The 25,132-nt window shown below is 44.7% G+C and overlaps 1 protein-coding gene across 4 annotated transcripts in view; it reads right to left on the bottom strand.

The window, feature by feature from the left end:
• The window catches only part of rap1gapb (RAP1 GTPase activating protein b), a 98,807-nt gene that overhangs the window by 50,404 nt on the left and 23,271 nt on the right, over positions 1–25,132 (bottom strand). For all 4 annotated transcript variants that reach the window (XM_069679053.1, XM_069679052.1, XM_069679054.1 and 1 more), the window contains exon 3: positions 3,001–3,097. In XM_069679053.1, coding sequence (XP_069535154.1) covers positions 3,001–3,097 — 97 coding nt within the window. The remainder of the gene's footprint in view (positions 1–3,000; positions 3,098–25,132) is intronic.

Genomic DNA, 25,132 nt, shown 5'->3' with positions numbered 1-25,132 from the left:
TCATGTGTGGATGAATCATGAACTTTGTAGTCAGACATCAAAAAAACAAAACATCAGGCCTTAAATTTGCCACCAAATTAAACCGAGGTGAGCCTTTAAGGTGTCTGCACACTGTCCGGACACTGCCCAACTCACCTCAGCATTCTAACGTTGCTGGTTGCATTCTTTAGGATGTTCTGAAAACCAACTGCCAGCTCCACACTGCCCAGACGTGAGCTGACGGGACAGACTTTTGTTGCCTACTTCTTCTTATTTACGTCTCCTGTTTCTCCGCGAATTTTACTGCATTTATCTTGCTATCTTGGGTCTGATGTGGTAAGATGAGATAAGATAAGATTTTATTGATCCCCCACAGCGGAAATGTACTTGTTACAGCAGCTCAAGAGACAGGCAAAATAACAAAAATTAGAAAAAGTTCAGGTGGCAATAGCAAATGGCAAAGCATAGAAAAAACATCTGACAATATAAATAACAGAAATAATAGTAATCAAACTATACACACTATGTACACCTTTTCCCCAATAGAGCTGCATGGGATTATTTTCCTGCACAGAAAGATAAAATCACACATGTTGTGTAGCATGATTAAAACCAGAAATGACAAAAAAATATTGCAGTAGTATTGCACTGAATTCAAAGCAATATTGGAAGTAGAATATGTATAATTGTAGTATGATTGTTGGATGATAGTTACAGTACAGTTATTGCACTATAATGTTATAGAGTGTGACAGCAGTGGGTGTGAAGGATCTGCGGGACCGCTCCTTCTTGCAGGGTGGGTGTCTCAGTCTGCTGCTGAAGGAGCTGCTGAAGGTCCCCACAGAGTTGGGGTTTCTCTTCCCACAGCGGGTATGAATGCATAGATCTGATTGGGGATTGGCACTTCGGCCTTCAGTGTGTGTGTGAAAGAGTGAATGTGACATGTAGTGTAAAAGCTGCTTTGAGTGCTGGCAAGACGAGGAAAAGCACACTATAAGTACAGGCCATTTACCATTTTACAGCTCCACCCGACAAACACAGACTGTTGGTGCACACTGACCCGACAGCTTGTGTTGGTTGGAGTTGGTCGGTGTTCGTCTGGGCAGTGTGCAGCCGCCTTTAAAGTTCCACTCTAAGACACAGATAGCATCCATGCTCATGCAAAGGTCTGTCTCCAACCTGCAGACCAACAGCATGCTTCTAAAGACCGGTGCAGAACCTTTCAAAATGTCAAATTCAGTATTCATATGAAGTATTCTCTGCATTTCCCTGATCCAAGCTCGACTATGTAAATATGCTCTGAGTCCTTACATCAGCTCTGCTCTTTCTGAAACACTTGGCTGGATTACTTGAGGAGCTTTAAACTTCAGCCACTGGCAATTTCTAAAACAATAAAAGTGTTGCAGTCTTGTTTATGCTTTTGGCTTCAGCAACCCTACTGTGTGCAAACACTTTATATGTGTCTATGAAGACAAACAGTCCAGAAAGTTTCATGAAATCTTGCTGCGTTTTAAGATAAATCTGAGCACTTGATGCAACATCTCTGCGTCTCCAAATATAACAGCTAATTATTAATCCCTTGCAAATTGTGTTTCCACTGCATGTGTGACCAAAATAATGCCAATGTGCCTCCGGTGGAATGTACCAGAGGGAAACAACTGCTGCAGATCTATATTTGTCACAGGAGCTGGTGACAGAGGCCACCGACCCTTCTGTCAGCAGCCGCGGCAGCCTGCCAGCAGCCAGCAGGGTGGGGGGCGTTGGAGGCACCTTTCACTTGTGCGTAGCAGCTATCTGATATGAGGAGCCGAAAAGAGGGAGGAAAGCAGTGGGGAATTAAAAAGCACAGACGCACTGAGGGTGGGGATGGACTGGTAACACTATTTCAGTGCCAGAAATAACTCTGTGTACTGGACTCGAACTATCACCAAAGACAAATCTGACTTATTGGTTTGCATGTTGCTCACTGTCGACGTATCCCACGAACAGACCGAACCAACAATGTGTTTGTCTTTCTTTACACCCCTTCTGAATTCAACTGTTCATACTGGAGATACACTTCTTAAATAATGGCTCAAATAATTTAGTGTTTTATTCTTTTAAAGTTACAGCATTTTGTTGTGCAAAAAGAAAACATATTTGGTGCCCTATGTAATATCTAAAACCGCACAATGAAGCATTTGGCATTGGATTATAAGGCTGTTCATTGCCTTTTACATATAAAGTGTGTTCCTCGGCATTTAAGAGTCCGACATCTCGTCTGAATTGGCGCACAATGAATCTCAGGACACGTTTGGCTGCGAAGGATGCACCCGATGGATCCTTCGTGGCCCGGGAAAAGGAGGACGCATTTGTCGGGCCGCACCTGAAGGAGCCTCTGAAATGGGACAGCCTTTTGTCGCGCCGCTGTGACGCAATCGGCCTTCAAATACGTCCTTCAAAAGATACAGCCCCTGAATTGGGACTGTTGCATCTTTACACTACTATGGGATGAAGTTTTTCCCTCCATGTAGTGGCTGGTTCATCATAGCTGGTTGAGTGTAGAAACAAGAGCAGGACAAGCGTCACCAACTCATTAATTGAAGGTGCTGATGACTGTGTTCCATTCAAGTGTACAAATGACCGATGCTGGTGACTTTGCTCGCTGTAGTCATTCCTACACCAGATTAATTTGTCTAACTTACTCTGCTGAAACCACATTTTCTCTTCAGATAAATGTTGTCAGCACAGAGGGCCAGTGTGAACAGGAGGAACGATTACAAGCAAAACCTGTTCATCTGTACATTCGGGCATTGTTTTAAGTCAGACACGAATGAGACTCTTTTAATCACACCTCTTTTTACACACCAGAATGTCTGCTGTGAAAAAGCTCGACTGTGTGAACGATTCATTCATCATTCTCAGTTTCGCATTCATCCGATCACATTCTTGGCACCGCCTCTGTGACTGATACCCGAGACCGCGCAGGCTGCAAAACCTGAGTGGAAGAGAGAACAGCAGCAGGTCAAAGAGTCGTGTTACCTTTGAAAGTGAGGGAAGAGGAAGCGGGTGAGGGTGGTAGTATGCTAGTGCGGGCTCTACTTCATCAGAGATGCGAGGAATCCTTCCATCTTGTTTCCTGTGAGTCAGAGAGGATGCAGGGGAGGGAGGGGAGAGAGAGAGAGAGAGAGGTTATAGCTTGCCTAGAGGGAGGTTTCTCATTTAAGCAATATGACCACAGGAAAATGTCTGTAACACAATTGACTCATCCATTCAGAGAGGACTCTTACTACAATGAGAGGGCTGCTATTATTACGCCACCGTCCTGAGAGTCTTTCATACAAACTTCCCGTCCTCGGTATCGAGCTTTCCGGCAGTTTTTGCCCTCACACCAGCGAGGTCGAAGGCGACGGGATGATCAGAGGAGGGATTGTGAAACAGCGGAGATCAGGAGAACTGCTATTAAGAAGAGGGACGTGCAGAGACGAGGAAGTGCAAATTGAACCGAAGCAGAAGAAGAAAAGAACCCTCAGCTTTCATCTCTTAACCCGCTGCCCTCGCCTCTCCCTCTCAGCTCCTCCTCTCCTCACTGTGATGGGGGTGAATTACCAGTCTGACCAGGATTCTGGTCACAGCATATTACTTCACACTTTGTCTCACACAACACTCGGTGGCTAGAGCTGGCAGCCCGTCTGTGCAGGCAACCTGTTCCCCAACCTGCAGCAGAGGGCATTTCTAAACACTGCTCAGGAGCGGCACAGGGACAAAAGCACATCTGATGTCTCGGTGAGAGTGGAGCGAGAAGTGGTGGAGGCTTAAACACTCGGCCCATTCTCACTTCAAAGTCGTAAAATACAGCAGCTTAGTCAGTGGCCCGAAGCATCGAAGTATGAAGCTGTAGGTACTTCTCTTGCATCTTCTGTGGATGCTTTCCTCTAGCTTAGTGTGTTGATGTGGCATTGAAGTCAGGTGATGTATAAAGAGCCTCTTGGGGTGGCGGTTGGGAGGAGACAGGTGGGTCAAACAGACATGGGACTTTCACAACGGAGATTGAAGATTCTTTTCGATTTGTCGTCTTTTAAAGTTGAGTAACAGGCGTTATTTTATATACGGTGCATTAGATTTATCCACGTTACAAATGTAAGTTACATATTTAAGCAATTTAATAAGCAATCTTACCGCTGAGCTAAACCTGCGCCACCCAACCAAGTCGTGCCTTAACCAAACCAAGCAACCGTTACTCAATGTTTAAAACATGTTAATGATGTTGAACAAAGGAAGTCAGAGAGATTGATTTGGTCTGAACAAAAAGTTGACTGTGAACAATATTAACCTTAAAAACAATTAATACAACAGTTGGTTCCAATCGAGTAATCTGATTGGAAAAGAGGCGCTCCATGACCACTCATATAGAGAACAACATCACTGGGACTTTTCACTCTGTGTATCACTCCGCCTCAGCCAGGTGTTCTGAATACTGTTAGTTAACATTACAGCAGACTGTGTGTGTCTACATTGATCAAGCTGTTGCCTCTGAATCACACAGCAGACTCTTAATTTATCATCAACCAGTGAAATAAAACAAACAGATGAATGTACATGATAAAAACAGCTGATCTGTGGTCACCTGGAGACACAGAGTGCAGGAGAATGTTTGGGTTGCTTGGCAACAAAAGTCCAGTTTCAGCTATTTGCTGCTTGTATAACTGTTGTCCATCCATCCATCCATCCATCATCTATATCGCTTATCCTGTTCAGGGTTGCGGGGGGCTGGAGCCTATCCCAGCTGTCATTGGGCGAGAGGCGGGGTACACCCTGGACTGGTCGCCAGTTAATCACAGGGCTGACACATAAAGACAGACAAACATTCACACTCACACCTATGGGCAATTTAGAGTCACCAATGAACCTAACGAGCATGTCTGTGGACTGTGGGAGGAAGCCGTAGACCTCGGAGGGAACCCACGCATGCATCATCATGGTTTGGGTTTTAGAAAGTAGTAACATATACCTACACTAGCTGTATGGCCTAAAAAGAAACCTTGAGCAATATCACATGAGAGGGAGTGATGTTGTACTGCGGCCTTGTGCCTTTGACCCAATCACAGCTGTGCTGATATTCAGATATATAACCATCATGATCTTTACCTAAATCTAACAGGTAGTTTTGGTGCTCCTGAAAACGATCTGTCTGCAAGCTCTGGAAGTTGCTCATTAATTATTGCTTACTTGACTTGAACTGATGCTAAGGTGGTACCTAGACACTAAGAACTACAGACCAAGCTGCTGTATTCGACGAGTTGGGAGTAAGAACCTGTTGGCACATTCACATTGTTCCTCCATTCAGCCATCTTGGCACACAGCTGTGGTTTTAAGGTGATGCTGAGATGACTTCATTCACAGGAGCTCGTTCTTCTGCACAGTCCATAATGCAGAGAATGTGTATGTCTGAGTAAACAGAGCTTTCAGAATAACACCTGCTGACCTGACGTCCGGGTGAGGAAATCTATCAGTAACATACAGGAACTCTGACGTTCCTTGTTGCTTCTGATCTTGGCTGAATGGGGAAAGACTGCACGGGGCTGTCAGATCTTTCTCGCAGCTTCCTCAGCTTCTCTGCGCTGACATTCTTCTGAAGAATGAACTCTGTTCTTCCGTCACACAGAGCAGCAGGAACACAATGAAAATACGATGCCAAGAATGATGCATAAAACCTGCCTACACAGAACAGGCTGACTGGGTTTGTTCATTCAGAAATCTGCCTGCTGCAGACTGAAGCGACACCTGGCTTAACCCTTCAACATCCTCATCCTGTTTAAATCTACAGCCAGTAAAAGTGTATCAGCTAGAGCCTTCGTTGTTTTTGCAACGACCGCAAGACCCTCAGTCTGACCCAGGGAGCAGCCTCAGTCTGGGTGTGGAGGACCTTTAACAGAATCCTAACCCTAACCCTGAATTATCTACAGTTTAAACATAATAATGGGGCGCTGGTTTATTTCAGTGGGTAGAGCAGGCGCCCATATATGGAGGCTATAGCCCCCAACGCAGTGGCCACAGGCCTGACTCCTGCCCTCCGCCCTTTGCTGCATGTCATCCCCCACTCTCCTCCTCTCCCAATACTTCCTGTCTCCCTTCAGCTGTCCTATAAATAAAGGCAAAAATGACCAAAAAATAAATAAATAAAAACACAATAGCTCCGGAATAATTTATTTGATAGTACAGAATTTAGAGGTTGAAGCATTTGAAGGTACAACAATTAATGATAAGAAATACCAATGTACGTGCGTCTTTGCACTCTGCTCATAAACTAACATATCACCAAACATTAAAAACAGTAGCCCCTTTCACACTGCCAGTTTGAGGCGGGATTATTACGCCTCTGTTCTGCTCTGTCTTCTATGTAGAACGCACGGAGGCGGAATGGTGGCGGTAAGCCGCTCCGCCTCTGAGCCGGCATCAGAGGCGTAACAGAGACGAAACGGCGCCTGTGTAAACAACAGAGCCTGCAGGGAGGAACAGCGCAGTGTGTGTATTTGAAGAAGGTGCTGCTTGTTTACACCTCTCACACGTTTTGCTTCTGGAACGCTGTAAAAAAAACACACTGTGGTGGCTTTACGTCGCCGTTGCTTGGGCCAATATAAAATGGCAAAGGCTGCATGCCAGCGGAGCTCCGTTACGGCGCTGAGGCGGACCTGCTGTGTAAAAAGTGCCACAGCGCAGCGGAGCGCTGGCCCAAGCAGCTTGATTCGCGAGATCACAAGATCGTGGGAGAATTGCGAAATCAGAGCAACACACAAACAACAGTTCAGTTTGCACCTCGGAGGTTGATTATCTGCTCATTTGGATGTCACTCAGTGTTTTTTGTGCTTCTACCATGGCTGAGTACACTACTTAATTAAAAGTGTTCTTTTTTCAAGATTTCAGTGTGTTGACGCGGCGGAGACGGACCACGGCACGTGCTGTGGAATCACAAGCGTCGAGTTGAATGCGCGCGATTGACTCCGGAGGTCGCAGTGCACACGGAGCGCGTCGCAGACGGATCGTGTGGAATTTGAGGGCGAGTCCCAGTTCGGACGAAGAGGGCCGGTTAAATGAGAAATCGTGTTTTGGTACTTTTCCCAGTAGTTTCTATTCTTTCATATATTTGATTGGTTTATTGACTTATTTAACCTTTGATCACAGGTTGTACAGACTCTAGGCTTATGATGCTTTTGATGATTCTCTAAGAAATGACAAATCAAAAGAATCAAATCTACCAAAGTCTGGACTGGCCGCGTTCAAAGAGTTAACTCCCGAGGGAACAGTTAGGCTTGATCTGTGAATATTTGCTTTATGTCTGCAAATACAGACAACTGATCCTTTAAATCCATGTTTCTTTCATCATGTTTACCCTCTGTACAGTCGGTATAAGTCCCCTGCTTTAGCATGCAGACAGGGAACCTCCCGTGTGCGACTTCCTGATCCGAAATGAAAGGAGAAGCACAAAGGTGCAAATCAATCTTGATTAGGAAGACTCCACAGACAGAAAGATGACGGCTGCCTGACAGCCTGCCACTTTCACTAGCGATGGCATGCTCGGTGGCTCTCATCACAGAAGATGAATACATTTTTTGTGATGCGTGTGTGTTCCTGCACGCGCATGTGAGTGTGCGTTTTTCCATCTCTGAATTAATTTACACGGCAGATAACGGAGAAATATCTGGTGCAGGGGTAAATGCTAAGTTAGACTCAGGCAGAGATTTCAGGCGAGCGTATTGTGATGAACACAGCGAGCACACGTTATCAAATACCACCATCGTGACACATGACACGATGATACTGTGTGATAGGGATTTATTAAGTCTCATATAAAGGAGGAACGTTCAGCGTCTGCTGTGAAAGCAACGAGGAACACGGCTGCAGAAGAAAATACGACCTGTACTGTACAGTCGAGAGTAATGGTTATTAACGTCGAGGTGAAATGAAACATGTCATTTTAATCCTTTTAGATCACATTCCCGGTAATATTGTGCATCTATTTGACAATATAGGCCAAAAAAATACAGAAAATCAATTTCTTCGTATTCTTATATCAAAATCCGATCATTTTTTCTTCCGGTAAAACTAAATTTCACGCGTGCTTACGTAAGTTGGCACCAAACAATTTCAACCAATCAATCTGCAACATTTAGCCGCAGAGCACCAAGAACGCTCGGTCAGTTAGCTAGCTACTGCGCTGTGGAGAACGTCTGTCTACGCCCACTTCTCAACGATCAAATCAAATCCCTCTAATGATATGTCCCGCCTGCACGTCCTGTTTCACCCGGAAATACGTCACGATACGGAAGCTAGATACTCTCGAAATGCCGTCTCAGCTCGAAAAGGCACAGCATGCTGCTCTTTTTTTCAACCATAGGCTTCAACAAAAAAGGCAGTGCGGTGTGCCTCCTGTTTTACAGCCTGCAAAACGCACTCTGTCTGATCAGGCCTTAAGTACGAGAACTGCCGGGAGATGTAGTTGGATATGGTCACAATGACAACAATTCGTTGGGCTCCTCTGCACGTTCATGTTTTGGGGAGTGTCTATCTTACTCTTTCTAGTTCCACCCAAGTTTCTCGCCCCAGCTTTATTAATGTGACTACTATTGGACAAGCCAACATATCTGCAATCAGAAAGCAAAAGCACAAATTTCCCAGACTAAACTAGAGTGATATAAATGACCAACGTCCTAACGAGCTTTTCGACCTGCTGACTGGCACAGGTCGGGCCTGTGAGCGGCAGCAGCAGGTGGCCGGGTCACCGTGTCACACCGCCGCGATGATTGACACACTGGAGGCACCTAACAAGCGGCACTTATCCAGCCAGCTTTCACAATGAGCGAGGAGGCTTATTGCCAAGCTCTCCACACACAACCCCCAGGTGAGAGGTGGCTCCTTCAGTCCCGTCTGATTAGCTGCTTTAAATCTTGTGGATGCAGAGAAAGCCAAAGGAGAAGAGGAAAGGGAAGCGGAGTCTCTCCTTTGCCAAAGGAAACACACTTCTGATGCCAATGTTAATCGAAGGTGTTTAATCATCTGCCTCTAAGGGCTGAGTGTGCAGCGAGTGTTACTACAATTTTCCTCTGATTAAACTTTAGCTCACTCTGCTTCGACACAAACATCCTTCATATTTTCCTCTCCTTACTGAGTTTTCTGCAGTTGTATAAATGTGTCAGCATGCAACATCCCCACCTGAATCAATGAAATATGTAACACCTGAAGAGCAACACTCCACAGTGAGTGATGGTCTACAATGAGAGGAAACGATACTCGAGTCATCTTAGAGGAAAATGCGATTTCCAGGAGGAGTTGATTCTTTAAACGATGAGCTCAAAATGTCCGAGAATATCCCCCGATCCTTCGCTGAATAAAACAGATACATCACATTACACTGATGAAAGATATTATCAGGCCATCCGAGGCTCGCTGAGGTGAATATTATTCATCTGTTTCATTTCGTGTGTTGTAAAACTGAAAGAGGACTATTTCTCCGGTGCGCTGCAGATCCTCACCGCGCTGCTGATCCCCTGTAGAGACTCAAAATAGCAGATTCCAAAGTGCTCACATGAAGCACCAAAGCAAACAATGTGCCAAGGACAAATGGTGAACTTTGCTATTGACGTCAGAGGACCAGTCAGCCAAACTCTAAAATAACCGGGATCCACCTTCAAGCCCTTTCTAAGTGACTGAGGGATCATGCTTTAGTGGAATAAAATCGGCCAATTAATCCCATGTGTTGCCTCCGCAGACTGCCGGGTCAGGAGCTCCGAGCAGCTTTCTGTACTCAAGTCATGGCTCGAGCTTAGACGCACCTGCAAATACAAATGAGCTATAGGCCACACTGAACATACATTTGAGTGGGATCTTCTCAACTGTGTTGCTTATGTCACAAAGCATCGAGGTCAGCCGGATGCAGTAAGGGTTAGAGGTAACTTGAATCCATGATATAAGAGTCAAAGTAAAGAATGGCAGAAGGCTGGGATGGGGGTTATATTTGGTCATTAAAAATATTAGAAAGAATACATAGCTCTAAAGATAAAACCATGTGTCCATGCAGAGTTTTTTGCACTGGCAGCGCCTGTTTTCTAAACAGAACCAATGCAGTTCAGCATCCTCAGCGCAAAAAGCACCCTCAGCGTCAGCTGTTTTCTGTCGCTGCGCTCACAGCGCTCTCAGCTGAAAATAATTTAAAGTGGTAATCTCAAAGATCTCAGTTTCGTTCTCTTTGGCGACACCTATTGTCAGGGTTCATTGTTCCCAAAAAGTTGAGGACCCAGATGCAGATTTAAATGATTTAATAAAACAAAAATCCAACTGAAGAGCCAACAAGAACAGGCAAAACCACAAGGAGCCGGGTAATCCAAAATCCAAAATGATACCTCGGCAAACACAGGAAGACATGCGACAAAGACAATGAACCAGCCACGAGACAGGGGAGAACAAAGACTAAATAAACTTAGGAGGTGAGGCCAATCAGACACAGGTGAGACAATCAAGGGGCAGGTGAAAACAATCAGGGTAAGGCACACAATCAAACAAGCAGGAAACACAAAGGCAGGAAGTGGATCAACACGAGAGACAAGGTGACAAAGTAAAACAGGAAATGATCGAATCAAAAAGACACAAGTGAAATACTTAACTATATACAAAACTAAACGATGAAAACTCGTGACAAGGTAAAAGAAATAACTGAACACCGAAATATAAGACAAAACCAGAACTAAACTAGAAACTCATGACACCTGTGGAGATAAACCGTAAGGTAACGGTAACGCCTATGATTGACAGCCGATCAGTCCAGGGTGTAACCCCACCTCTCGCCGAATGACAGCTGGCATAGGCTCCAGCCACCCCCCCCCGCGACCCTGAACAGGACAAGCGGTGATAATGGACGGATGCATTGCTGAGATTGTGTTTACAAGCATGGGATGGATCTCAGTGACCGTGACATTTGACATTTGACTACCAAAATCAAATCAGGTAATCCAGGAGTCCAGGTGGATGTTTCTGCCAAATGTGAAGATGTTCCCTCCGGGCACTCCTGAGATATCATGGTCAAAAGAATTGTACTAAGACAATGTGATGTACACTCAAAACTAGTTGATCCAAAATGCCATTTGAAGTTGGTGTTTGAGGTAAAATATGCCATCACTTCATCATTTTATCCTTCAGTTGTCAAGAAATTGGTGTGAAATTGTGTCATAATCAGTTTACTGAGAGATCAAAGAGACCTTAACCTTCTATCTTTGACTACCAGTTCTAACTAGTCTAACTAGACTCCCTGTTATAACTCGTCCTCGAGTCGAGGCGGAAGTTCACACCAAATTTGGAGATATTCCCTCCAGGTGTTCCGGAGATTTCACCTTGAACAGAAAAGGACTCACAGACGGACGATCAGAAAACAAAGCGCCTCCGGCTGCGAGCGTCGCTGTCACAGAGGCGTAAAAATAGTCAAAAGATAATTATACTTGGCATGTAAGGAAAAAACAAACAGCAGCAGATGAGTTGTGCCGTATGGTATGCACTGAATATAGTTGTGAGTCATGCTTAGTCATTACTGAATATATTTGGCGTGCTGTTGGACACAGCAAAAGTAGAGTTGTATTTAAAGAGATGGATTTACTGAGTTTGTACCGAGCTAATAATAAACTATTGTGTTGACTAAGAAGTGGATATACCCCTGAAGATAAGCTGGTGATAATGTAGAACCAAATATCTTAGATAACAATCAAGTTGAGGAACAAAAAGTCTGAGAATAGTAACTGCTGTCAGCTCCATATCAGGCCCATCAGCATGTGTTAGTGTCCATGACTCTCATCGCTGCAGCAGAGACAAAATCATCACACAGATACGTTACAGAGCCACATGACTGGAGATGGTGAAAAAAGGACAACATAGAATAAAAGACAAAGTATTATGGGGTTAATCCTAATGCTCGCCTCAGAGGCTCGGCATAGATATACAATTGTTCTAGTAAATACTGTTGACCTGAGGCTAAATACTGGCTGAACACGACGGCCGCCTGCGTGCCAGCTCAACAGATGCACTGGCAAACAAAAGAAAGCCACAGGCACCGCAGGAAGAGTCGGATATCACTGCACTGAATGCTGCTACGGTAGAGTAACCCGGTCTATTAATGCTAGAGTAACTTTGTCCATTAAAGCTTCAGTATGGGCTTTAGCAGACAACAGGCAAGAAGGCCTCAGGGCATCCTGCATTAATGAAGAGAGCAGCAGTGCTATCCACGGCTTTGTAATTCCTGAATGATACAAGGAGCAAATTAAACTTTTGGTAACACGCACGGACATATCTGGGAGTAGAGCTCCATTATGATTCAGCTAAACACAATTCTGTTAACACAACTTTTTTTAAACAGAGATGATGCCACGAAGAGGCTCTGCAATTATGACAGCTTTGTTTTGTTACTCAGAAACCCCCAAATCTGTCGTATTGCTGCAACAGTGCGTAAAGAAAAGTGAAGTTGAATCAAAAACATCGTCATGACACAGCACTGACCCGTCCTGCAGGCCGCCCACTTTACACAGATGTCGTTTACGCCCTGTTACGTCTCTGTTACCGCCTTATCTGGTGAATTATGGTGGAACGGCATCGTGTTTGTACCGTCATTTTTGGCCTTTCTGTGTGGAGTTCTATGGTTCACTCCGGGTACTCCGGCTTCCTCCCACAGTCCAAAGACGTGCTCGTTTGGAGACTCTTAATTTCCTGTGTGAATGTGAGTGTTAAAGGTGTCTGTCTGGCGATCAGTCAAGGTTTAACCCCGCCTCTTGCCCAATGACAGCTGGGATAGGCTCCAGCCCCGCCTCAACCTTGAACAGTATAAGCGGTGTAGATAATCACAACAGCGAGGTGGAATAATGGCGCAACTTTCCCACCTCAAAGAGTCTGTTTAAGAAGGGCAGAAGTTTGTTATTTCTTCTTTAGTAGAGGTGTTTTCCGATACCATTTTTTCCTATACAAGATACCGATTCCAATATCTTGACTTGAGTATCGGTCGATACCGACTACTCTGATATCAGTTCAAAAATTATATCTGCATATTACTGGTGGAAAAAGTTGATTGCTGACATTTTGGTACAATCTCCGCTGGCAACACACAGTTGTTGTTTGTTTTGTCAGAAGATAATCACCATGAAATCTGAAAGAGACTTCTGATAAAGCATCCTCTCTTTATCAAACAGAAGAAACAGCGACAACAGGGCAGCATGCTTATCACCTTGTAAATCAGACTGTGGTTCCAAACCAACAGGCAGCAACAAAACTTTAATGTCAAGGTGAACCTGAAGACTTTGGAGCCATCTGTCAACATGAAGGCAGCCTGTCGGCTCCAACTGCTGTTCAGAAGTCGATAAAGGGAATGGTAACTGGGAGGCTTATTTTCCTCGCTGAAATTATACATATTCTCCAAAGGGTCATCATCATAATCGTCGTCAGGCAGTTCCTCTCTTGATGTCCAAAAGGAAAATCCTGTTGCTCCGGTAAGATCAAGACAGAAACACGGACTGTATGAAAGAAGTGGATGTTGCCACGGTGATATTACCCATTGGTTTGTGAACCCCCGTTTGAAGCCTCAGTTCCGTGTTCTGTGGCCGCCGCCATCTTGGTTTTTTGGAGCCAGAAGTGAGCCAGTTTGAACAACCTCGTTTAGTATCCACCCGAGCTGAATGCTCGCCTCGGTGGCAAGACAGCAATCAAAGTCAGACGGCCTTAAAATATGCTCTAATTTATGGTCCGTTTTACTCTAAACGGGACCATGATTTACAAAATTAACCTCATGCCGTATTGAAGAACCGAAACTAGCGATTGAGACGATAAACTCATTAGGAAAACGTTTACCGAGGGACTAAATCAAGTGTGAAGAAGCTCGTCTGACTTCTTTCTGCAGCCAGTGGAGTCGCCCCCTGCTGGGCATTAGAAATAACGCATCACTTTTGAAACCGGAGGCTACATCCACCTGTTAAAAACAGTCTGCGGACTTCAGACTGGATTTGGCGGAGCACAAACTTTGCAGACGTTCTGGCACATTTTCTCTCAAGCTGACAAAACAGTCAAAAGAAGCTCGACTGAAAGTGGAGCTCAAAGCAAACGTCTGAGACCAGAGTGAGATTTTTACAATTCTTCCTCACTGGAGCAGCTCCAGGTTTTGCTTTGCAATCGCATTACAGATTAAAGTCTTGCTCTGGGCTGGAGTTCTTAAGATTCACAAATACTGAAGCAAAGAAAAAATCATAGTTCTTCTCTCAGAGTAAGGTCTTGGTTGGCTGCATCTTCCCCTCTACCAACACTACACACACACTAAAAACACACACAGTCCGAGAGAGACACGTGAACCCCTGAGCTTAGCAGGTCCACTTTGTAGAGAGCAGCTAATCTAATCAAGTACAGCAGCTAATGCACAATGAAAGCAGAGTCAGTTAGTGGAGATGCCAATCCGCCGCTTCCCGGATGAACGGCAGAGAGCGGGAGAGAGAGACACGGGGAGAAAGTTCTGGGTGGACACAGAGCTTAATCTTGTGTCCTAAACGTCTGTTTCTCTCTCCTATCTCTCTATCTTGTGTTGACTCAAGCTCCGTCTTTTTCAATGTATCTATCTATCAACAGTTTCTCTCGACAAACACAGAGCCCCCTCATCTCTCTCTGATCTTACCTGTCTGTAGAGCTCAGCCTCTCTCTTCAACAACTTGCTGCTCCTCTATGTTTCGCTGGCTCCGTGTGTCTGACTCAGTCTCTCTTTCCTCCAACACCTGCTGGCGGAGATCAGCCTCTCTCCTGTCAGATGATGCTGAGAGCCCTCCCTCTATCCTCCCTCTTTTCCTCTCTCTCTCTCTCTCTCTTCCTCATTTCTCACATTCATGCGTGAATTTAACTGAGTACAAACGCTTCCCTCTATCTCGAGCGATGTCTCCCTCTTTTGTTGGCTCTGACAGAGAGCTGCCCGTCCGAGCTGTGGGTGTTGCTTTGCTCAGCGTTTGCTCCAGTGAATCTGCTTGTTAATAAGAGATTCTGCTCGTTCAATCGGACGCAGCGCCGCGGCCGGATGTAGGCTTGAAAGCAAAGTTTCCAAAACAAAAGGGGGACATTACCTCATTTTGAAAGGCGACGTCAAATCTCCCCGTCTTATTATCCGCCTCGCTCTGACAGCTTGTTCCAATATCATAAAAGCCCGCCTGCAGAAATTAGCCCAACCATCCCATTGTCCATTTGACACATTAGTGGCAGCTGAAAAGCTCTCACTTGCTGCAGATGATGTATCATGCTCTCACATAATGGGGGAAATCACTTGCTCAGCCCACAGAGGGATAAGCACAGGTCAGTGTTGTCTAATATATCACTGAGTAATCACTTTCTCCTAATCCTCATGCAAGAGACAGAACAAGACATCACAACACATTACACACTCAGTCACAACAAAGTGCTCCTGCATAAAAGGCTTTCACCGGGCTTCAAAAGCAGGTCCGCTTCTCTGCAGCAAACACAGAGCAGCATCTACTCCGGGAAAAGTTGTGAATGCAGAGTGCTTTTATCTCCCTCAGCTTATAAGTACATTCGTTAAAGCTCATTGCATTGTGGGATACAGTAGGCGAGGTAGACTGGTCCGATATTTTCTCCCAATCAGTACGACATCCGGGGATTTTTGGCATAATGCACATTTTCCTTTTGTTTGCATGCTACATACTACAGTTTGGCCACATCAGTACATATGTCCATAAGATGGTGCATACACACAGACTGTATAAAAAGATGGACGACATGACAGCTCCCTAAAAGTGAAGCCAAACCCTCTCTATCGCCCCCTGCTGACTGGCTGCAGTATAGCTCATAAAGCCCGCCTCCTCCATGTTAACAGATGGGACATGAGTCAAACTATAAAATCAAAATACACGTCAAATACATTTTTCATTATAGTTAGTTCTTATCATGCTGATTTACGTCCATGTGTTCATTTTTCTGACAAGTTTAGTTTTAATTAGTTAAAATTATTTGATGCTGTGAAAATGATGATTGACAGCTCTGTTGACCAATCCGGCTCCTGCAGCCGATCTGTTCTTGATTAGCAGAGTAGAGGAGGATCGGAGAGAGGAGACGTAACTAAAACAATCACTACAGTCAGTGAAGTTTCTATACCTGTGAACGCCTGCTTCAGACCAATGACTGTATATATAGATGGACAACGCGTCTCCATCTGCTCCCATTGTACGAAATTGATGCCAAAATAGCCCCTGTGATAGGCGCTGCCATCTTGCGATGGTGACGTCATATGGAGCCAGAGACTGCACAGTAGAGATCGGCGAGTGAAGCGGCCTTGGCCACTTCCGCTAACCCAAACACACACTTAACTTACCGAAAAAACAGCAAGGATCCCGCACACCGGCGTGTTAACAGTAGAACAGCTTCTTGTGTTGGTCTGAGGTTAACGTTCACAGGTATGGAAACTTCAATGACTGTAGTGATTGTTTTAGTTACGTTTCCACTCACGGATCGTCCTCCGCTCTGCTCACCCGGAACTGATTGGCTGCAGGAGCCAAATTTGTTAACAGAGCTGTCAATCATCCTTTTTACAGCATCAAATAACTAATTAGAAATAAACTTGTCAGAAAAATGAACACTTGGACGTAAATCAGCATGATAAGAACTAACTATAATGACAAAAACCATGTTTGAGAAAAAATTATTTGACGTGTATTTTGATTTTATAGTTTGACTCATGTCCCATCTGTTAACATGGAGGAGGCGGGCTTTATGAGCTATACTGCAGCCAGTCAGCAGGGGGCGATAGAGAGGGTTTGGCTTCACTTTTACGGCGCTGTCATGTCGGCCATCTTTTTATACAGTCTATGGTTCAGACCAACACAAGAAGCTGTTCTGCTGTTAAACACGCCGACGTGCGGGATCTTTACTGTTTTTTCCGTTAAGTTAAGTGTGCGTTTTGGTTAGCTGAAGTGGCTACGGCGGCTCCACCCGCCGATCTTTACTGCGCAGCTCTGGCTCCAGTTGATGCATCGTCCATCTATACACTACCAGTCAAAAGTTTGGACACATTTTCTCATACAAGTGAACGGGACAGTGTGTCCAAACTTTTGACTGGTATTGTAAATTCAGTCATTCATGTATACACTTTGTTAAAACTGAGAGAAAGGACTTTTGTTTGTTGTTTGAAAATAGGTAGAAACAATCCGAAGTAAATTATTACCTGTAACACATTTCATCTAAATTTTTCACATTTTTCTTAATTAAGGACAATTTGAAATATATAAATTAGTTTTCCTGGCAAGTAAGATAAACAGACTAAACTGAATAAATTATCTACATCGAGTCAGTTTCAGACATTTTCTGTGATCGGGTACATTTTTTATGAGTTAATTCAACGGTTACATTTTTTATGAGCGTTTTAAATTTAAATGTCTAAATTAATAATTGATAAGCAAAAACGCATCACGTATATTATTTTGCTAGTGGCCCCTTTATACAGTATATAAGTGAATAAGTACATAAAGTAATCAATACAAGTGAAAGCTGAATCTATTGATCTACCTATAACCAATAACCCCTCAGCTTACCAGACAGGCTCCACCTTTCGTAAAACAGCTCATTCTCCAGAAGCTTCCACGCATCCTTCCTCCTCCTGCATGTTTGCTCTGAAGCGTCACCTCCGAAAAACAGATTTAGCTGCTCACCAGGGTTACAGTCAGACGTCTGCAGAGAGCACTGAGCTGCAGGAAATGTGATGGTAGTAGTGCCAATCGATGGACCAAGCTGCAGGCCCTGAAACCAAACCATGAGGGGCTCTGAGCCAAGCTTTCTGGCGGCGCGTTGGCTCGTCCCCGCCCTCGTGTGTGTATAGTGTTACAGGTAGCCCAGAGCTAGCTTAAACACACACAAAAGCCAGAATAGCACAATAAAGGGGGAAACACAAACCTGCTGTCTTTTCATTTACCACTCAGGAGTTTCTGGGTTACAGCGGCTGAGAGGTCCAGTAAGCTTCTCTACCACCCAGCCAAAGTGGATCCTGTTACCCCAGGGAGGGCAGGAATCACCTGAACCGGCAGAGAAGAGCATGAAGCGTTCAGGTTAAGCACAATCAACACCTTCCTGCCTGTTTGCAGCCTCTGAGCTGCCAGCGGGGCGGAGCTGAAGATGAAAGGATGGTTTCCCACACGGGGCAGAACTAATGGGAGTCAAACCAGGTCAGGAGCAGGTTGACTAAACAAATTATCAGCATTTTATTCCAAGTGAGTTCTTGGGAATTCAGATTTGTCGAGTTAATCAGACGGCGTGCGACTACGAGAGCAGCTGTATGTGGGTCACGCTGAGACTCTTCAGACTCTTTTCCACTTCTTATTTCATTAGTTTGATCCTCCTCTCCGTCTCCGTCTCTCACTGTGACTGTCTGCCTCCCTCTCCTGAGGCGACCGGACTAAATTTAAACTTTACACAACAAACTGCAGAAAATACTACAGGAAACGATTCAGCAACACCCACATGTACGAGAATCCTTCTGACACCCATCATATACAGAGCGTGAGGACGCATTTTAAGTTCCCCTTCATCTAAACTATAGTGGAGCAGTTGCCTCGTAGGCTTTAAGCCGGCTCTGTTAACGGATTTAAAAATTGTGTTGAATCCAGCACTGAAGGCGGGGTACACACTACGAGATAATTAAGACGATGTTGGGCCCGATTCCCCGCTCCGACAGAAGTGAGCAAAGTCCAGATTTTTTTATGTTTCTAAAGATGATCTTACAGATGCTCCTGTGCTGTGACGATTAACCGATCTGCTTGGAAGAATGATTTCAAATCTTAAACACTGAAGACGTTCAGTATTTATGATCCGTTATCCTGTTGTGTGGGGGGAACCCGGAGGATAGCCGAGCAGTCTGTGGACTGTCACCTGTTACCTTCATCAGGCAGGCAGGCTGGTGTCAAAAAGCAGGGAAGCAGGCAGGTGTCAAAAAGACTGACACAACCAACTGTGGCAGTGAGAAAAACAAAAGCAGAAGGCTGGGTGAGAAAATGTTTCGGGAGGCGCGGCCTCCCGAAACAGATTGTACCAGTTTGTTTTCTGTCAACAGTAGCATCCTAGCTAACGTGAGGAGCTTGGTCTCCTTCTCGCTCTCATTGGCTATTTCGCTCCCTCTCAGAAAGCCCGGACCTTACACAGATCTTAAATTCTAAATATTAAATATGTTTGATAATACTGCAGCAGCTCTGTCGAGTCTGCAAGCAGTTCTGGAGGTTTAAATCTTGATCAATGAACTCCTCACATTACCGGATAATCCGTGCCGAACATCATTATCGACCGAGCCCCAAACCAGATTCCTCTGAGGGTTGAGTTGGTTATAAATCAGCCTTAAACTCCTGCAGTCCGAGCACGTCTGAGCTTTCCTTTCTCCATCTCTATCTCAATAAGTGTTCAGTTTTTACTTTCCGCCTCGCAGAGAGCTGCCTCCCTTCAGCAGAGAAGCTGTTACAGTTTTTAAGGACTACTGACAACACGGCTTTAACCTTTGAACTAATGAGTTCATCCAGAGGAGCGGCAACCGCAGAGGAGTTTTTACAGAGATTTCAGCTCTTCTCTCGGTGTGACCGGAGTTTAAATAACACAACTCGCACATGTTTAAGATTCAGGGGCAGGAAGAACGAGAAGTTTGAGCTCAGAAAGACACAGGCGGCGGAAGAAAGTTTGTGATTTAGACTCCCCCTGCTGTCAAAAGTTTCAAACGTTGTGGGTCAGCAGGGCCGGTAACAAGCTGTGTGGGAATCCTTCGGACCGTAGTTCACATGTCCTGGTTTGACTTCAAAGGGTTAGAGCAGAACAACACCTGTTTAACAAGTGTTCCACTGCTGTAGGCTGAAAGAAAGTAGGATCAGGCTGATTTAAGAGCCACAGTGTAACTGTGTGAGGGGCCATAGAGAGATCTATGTAGGCCAGCGAGGAACACAAAACAACCAGAGCTGCAGAACGTTCAGCTGAAGAAGCGTTTGCGACCACTAGTAGTGCTATGGAGCGATGTTGGGGCAAGAATAATAACACACAGTTACAAAGTGCTGTACATACAATAGAGAGTGCACAAGTAAAATCCTGTGCAGACAGGCAGGAAGAAATACAACACATGTACGTGAGACAAGCATACTAGCATACATTCAAAGACACATACAAGCAAAACTTATGGAAACGCTAACCTGCAAAAAGCAGCCGTTTAAAACTGACCACCGAACGTTCTGGGGTAAACTGTTCCAGAGTTTCGGAACTGCAACTTTAAATGCACGATGACATCTGTGTTCGAAGCGTGATCCAGGAAGTGAGGCCCTGATCGGAAGAACGGAGAGGCCGGCCGCTAGCAAAAGGGCTCGAAAGTTCTGCAATGTACGCAGGAGCCAGGCCGCCTTGTATGTGATTAATACAATTTTGAAATTGACTCTGGTCTTTAGTGAAAGCCAATGGAGGGAGGCAACAATTGGAGTAATATGAGACTGTCGACCAGTGTTTGTTAACAACCTAGCTGCTGCACTGTGGACCATTTGGAGGCGTGCTATTGAGGACTGAGTAACGCCGGTGAGGAGGGAGTTACAGTTGTCTAAACGGTAAAGGATTACGGTGTGTACTAGAAGTTCGGTTTGTTTGGTTGTTAGCATAGGTCTGATTTTGTCAATATTTCTCAGCTGCAAGAAGCAAGACTGAACGACTCAAATGCTGCTCAAACAGAACACCAACATTTTAAGAGGTGGTCTTGATATTACTGGCGAGGGGACCAATATTGTGAACCACCTCCTTATTGAAGTAGTCGGTGCCGATTACAAGGACCTCCGTTTTATCGGGATTAAGAAGAGGCCCATCATACCATTTTGATTGGCTCATATACAGTGCTGCCCCTGACTAAAGTGTTTGCTCGTCAACGGGTAGTACCCAGTTCAAGCCACTGGATGATCAGAGGTTGACGGTTATGTCCGTCTATTCTGTCTGTCTGTCTGGATCCTGCAGTCCTGTCAGGCTACTGTTTGAATAGCTGGCTTTGGAACTGGAGGGTGGCTGATTCAAGTCCCGATACGGACCAAGCATGGAGTTGGGGCAGTTAGCTGGAGAGGTGCCATTTGCCACATGTCCATGTGCAGCCCCCTCACTCATCTCTCCATTAATGCATGTCCATAGAGTCCTGTTTGTGCACGTATGAATCGGGCCCATGGGTGTGTAGCATGTTTGTAAAAACAGTGACAAGATTGCACTTCCCCTTACGGATTACCGAAGTATGTCTTCGTCGTCTTCTTCTTCGTCTTTTCTTCTTCGTCTTTGTCTTCTTCTTGGTCATCTTGTTCTTCATCTTCTTCATCTTTGTCTTCTTCTTCATCATCGTCTTCATCTTCTTCTTCGCACTCCATCAAAGAGGCAATGTGCCAAAAGTCGCAGGTAAGAAGAAAACGGCTAGCAATCTAACATAGATGAAAGCAGTCCAGGGTTTGTTTTTTAAATATGTTTTAAAAAGCCACTTAGCAAATGCTGTAAAAGGAGTGATAAGTACCTAACACATTCTTTAGAACCCAAGGACACACACTCAATGCTTTTAAGTAACACTGAATACAAGCAAAACTTTGGTTGAAGCGTAAAGAATGCCTCTGAACTGAAGCCAGAAGAGGAAGAAGACGACTTCCTGTCAGAAACATAATCACACGTGTGGCCTCGGTGAGCAGGACTCGGCCGCGGCCTTCATTTCCCTCCAGACATGTAAGTGGGGAAGGGAAGTAGTTATTCAACACAACAACAGTGCTGTCAGCGCTCCCAGAACCCCGCTGGCTCTCATAATTACCCCGCGTTTGGGTGGCCCTCTCTATTGATTTTGGCAGTGATAGATCTGGACCCAAACTGAGTGTGAAGCCACAGGACGGCCAGTGGGGCAGGTAGCATATGGAAGATTCCACGGTTCACCAGCGCAACAATTCCCCCGATTTCCGACTGTAATCAAGTGTTATGATCAGCACAAACCGAGACTCATGTGTGCGTTAAACCTGAATGCAAAGTACAAAACAGTGTGTCATTATGGATCTGATCTAATTACACAGTAAAAGCAGGTTCAATGGATTTGTTCCTACCCCTCACTTCCTCCCATTATCTTGTTTAAGGGTGTACTTTTACCCAGCATGCACTGGGCAGGGTCCTCCTTGGAGAGTTCACCAATCACACAGGCGTGAACGTTTCAGACACATTCAGATCCTGTAAATGGAAGTTGCAGGTAGGTGTTGTAGTTTAACCCTTCACTCGGTATAATTGAATAAAATCTAAATAATAAAACAGATTCTTGGAGTCATTCAGACAAACTTTGAGAGCTAGAATAAAATGATGGGAGCTTGAGTTAACCTTCGGGCTCGTTGGAAGAACTGCCTTCGTTTTCTTGTTAAAAAATGAGCTCCCGGACACAAATTACATCCAGCACCTCTGTCCTTTCCTAATAAACCATTCCCAGTCGTTTCCCAGCAGACGCATGAAGACAAACTTCTCTAAATATCACTAAATTGTGACGGTGCTCTCTCCCCCTGAACGGATTGAACTGCAGGAACATTGAACCGAACCCCTCCGTGCAGTGTTTCAGAGTGCCTCAGTGACTAATGGGGTGATTAGAGTCATTATGTGGACAAGCTGAGCTGTCAGCAGATACTCCAGGTGGGCATTTTGTGCTGCTGAGTGAGGAGCACGGAAATGGGGAAAAACAACAACAACAATAAAAGTGACCACAGGCAGATAAAAGGGAGATACTGGATCTGCTAATGAAGAATAATGGCTGGAGAAGATGTTACAGAATGAAAGTATAACCAGCACGCACCTGAGATTGTCGAAGGTTGTTGCATTTATAGATGTGATACAGTGAAGCAGGCCTGTGGCCATTAAACGAGCATTTTAAGGAGCATAAATTTGGAAAGATTTAAAAGAGGAACGAGGTAAAAACAAATGATTATAAATGATTATTTATTACCAGGCCTAAATATCAAACTATTACATTCATTCACGAGATTTAAAGGTAACTTTTTTGGCATTTTATTGAGAGGACAGCTGAAGAGAGACAGGAAACATTGGGAGAGAGGGAGGACTGTATAAACGCCGCCTGCTCTGCCAACTGAGCTAAACCAGCGCCCCTTTTTATTCATGATATTTAAAGGTTGCTCGACAACTGCTGACGCTGCTCACGACAATAACTGATTGTACCTGCTGTTTTGGATTGGTGCATTTAAAGTAATAATCTCCAAGATTTTCATTAAATAAATGTCTGTCAAGTCTCTATCGCTGAATGAGGTAACACAATGGTGATTGAGCCTATGGCCCACTGATGAAAGCCTTTGCATTTGCAGGATTACAGACTGGGTGTCTGTGGCGACTTTCGTGGCAAAAAATCACAAGCGGCGCCAAGTTAGTGACGCGTTTTCCATCAGCCAGCAGTGGTTGGTCTGCCAGAGAGGGTAGGCGGAGCTAAGCGGCTTCTTTTCCGCTCTCTGCAAGTGTTGCGAGTAAACAGTAATCTACTATGGCTGAACAAACAAAGAAAAGATGGATGACTACAGATACAACTTCAACAATAAGTGAAAATCAAAAGAAAATGAAACAAACTCGATGCTCAGATGAAGCAAACAGTCTGAAAAGGAAAGCGACCGTCAGCCAGGAAAATCAAGAGTTACAACCAGAGCCAACCGTGGACGTCACACATGCGACACTGTCTGGATATCTGGGAAGTGTGCTCCTGCAGTTACCATTTATCACCATAGGTGCCGCCAAAGAGAACAAAACTGAGATCTTCGAGGTTACAACTTTAAGATAAGATCGATTTTTATTAATCCGGAAGGAAATTCTTGACTCAGATTGTTCCAAAATTACAGAACAAAAGCAACACAAATGTAGTGTATATGGGTTAAGTGCAAAGCGTCTAATGGAGCAAAATAAGCACAAAAGTCAGTAAGCCAAGTAGAAAATGTCGTATTGGCAGAGATAATAAGAAGTAATAAAAACGTTTATCGCAGGATTTCTAAGAATCTTTACAGCTCCACATTCATGCTCGTCCGCTGTTTTCCCACAGCTGATGACAACAAGTGTTTATGAGCCATAATGTGTCACTTAGAAATCAAACATGTCATTGTTTTTATTGTTTCCCACACAAAAGAAAACGCCAGATTTCCGCTCCACCGACGACTTTTTGCCTTTGAAATGTGCTGACGACATTGATTGCGCGTGCGTCATCACACCGACATGAAGCATGATTACATGTTTCTATTTATAAACAACATTAATTAAAGCCACAAAGCAAAGCATACATGCCTGAGCGGCACAATCAGGCTGCGCTGAATGGATCAAAATTCCTCCATCATCCTCTCCTCATCCCTCTCTCTGAGGTATGCACAGGCGCCTTATTGAAGAGTCTCCTGGACTGAGATGTAATGGAGCCTGATTACGTGAAGTCGACCTCCTCATAATGTTAAATGGCTACAACTGCAAGCAACATTACCCCCTGAGTAAGTCCGAGCTTTCCAATTAATTATCTGAGAACGTCTATACTAAGCAGGGCGGCTAATGAAGCACAGCTGGGAGGAATATAAAGTAGGTGCGTGCGTGTGTGTGCGTGTGTGCTGTTATATCATAATCAGTGTTTTAATAACCTGTATGTAGAAGGAGAGTAGTATATTTTAAAACAGAGAAAACTTCTGTCTTTCAGTGTCTTAAAACTGAACATTATAACCTTAAAAACAAGATAATTCAAGGTGTTCAAAAACATAATTTTCTTGGCGGTTGAAGCATCTTTTTCCCGACCAGGTGTCACAAGCAAACCGCCGTCTAAGTAACTAAAATAACTTCCAAAATCACTTCTCCTCTCCCCAACTTTGCTCCCTGCACAAGCAGACCCAAACTGCGGCTGCACTGGTTCGTAATGTTTTCATCTGTGAAGTCACTGAGGAGCGGACACACCCGTCACGGTCGCAGCAGGGGTCTCTTTCCTGCCTGGGTTTTTGATGCGGAGGACACGGCACACCGCCGTATAAAAAAAAAAGGCAAAAGCATCAGCGCCTTTTAGCCAAGATAAACCTCAGCAGCTCCGGCTGTGAGAAACATTTACACAGGTACAAGGGAGGTTTAAAGAGTGCTGCTGTCACACCTCTAATGAGAACAA

Source organism: Semicossyphus pulcher, unplaced genomic scaffold, assembly GCF_022749685.1.
Source record: "Semicossyphus pulcher isolate SPU_LCO1_2020_fin unplaced genomic scaffold, fSemPul1.0.p SCAF_3, whole genome shotgun sequence".
Lineage (NCBI taxonomy): Eukaryota > Metazoa > Chordata > Actinopteri > Labriformes > Labridae > Semicossyphus > Semicossyphus pulcher.
This window is presented reverse-complemented; position numbering and strand designations above follow the sequence as displayed.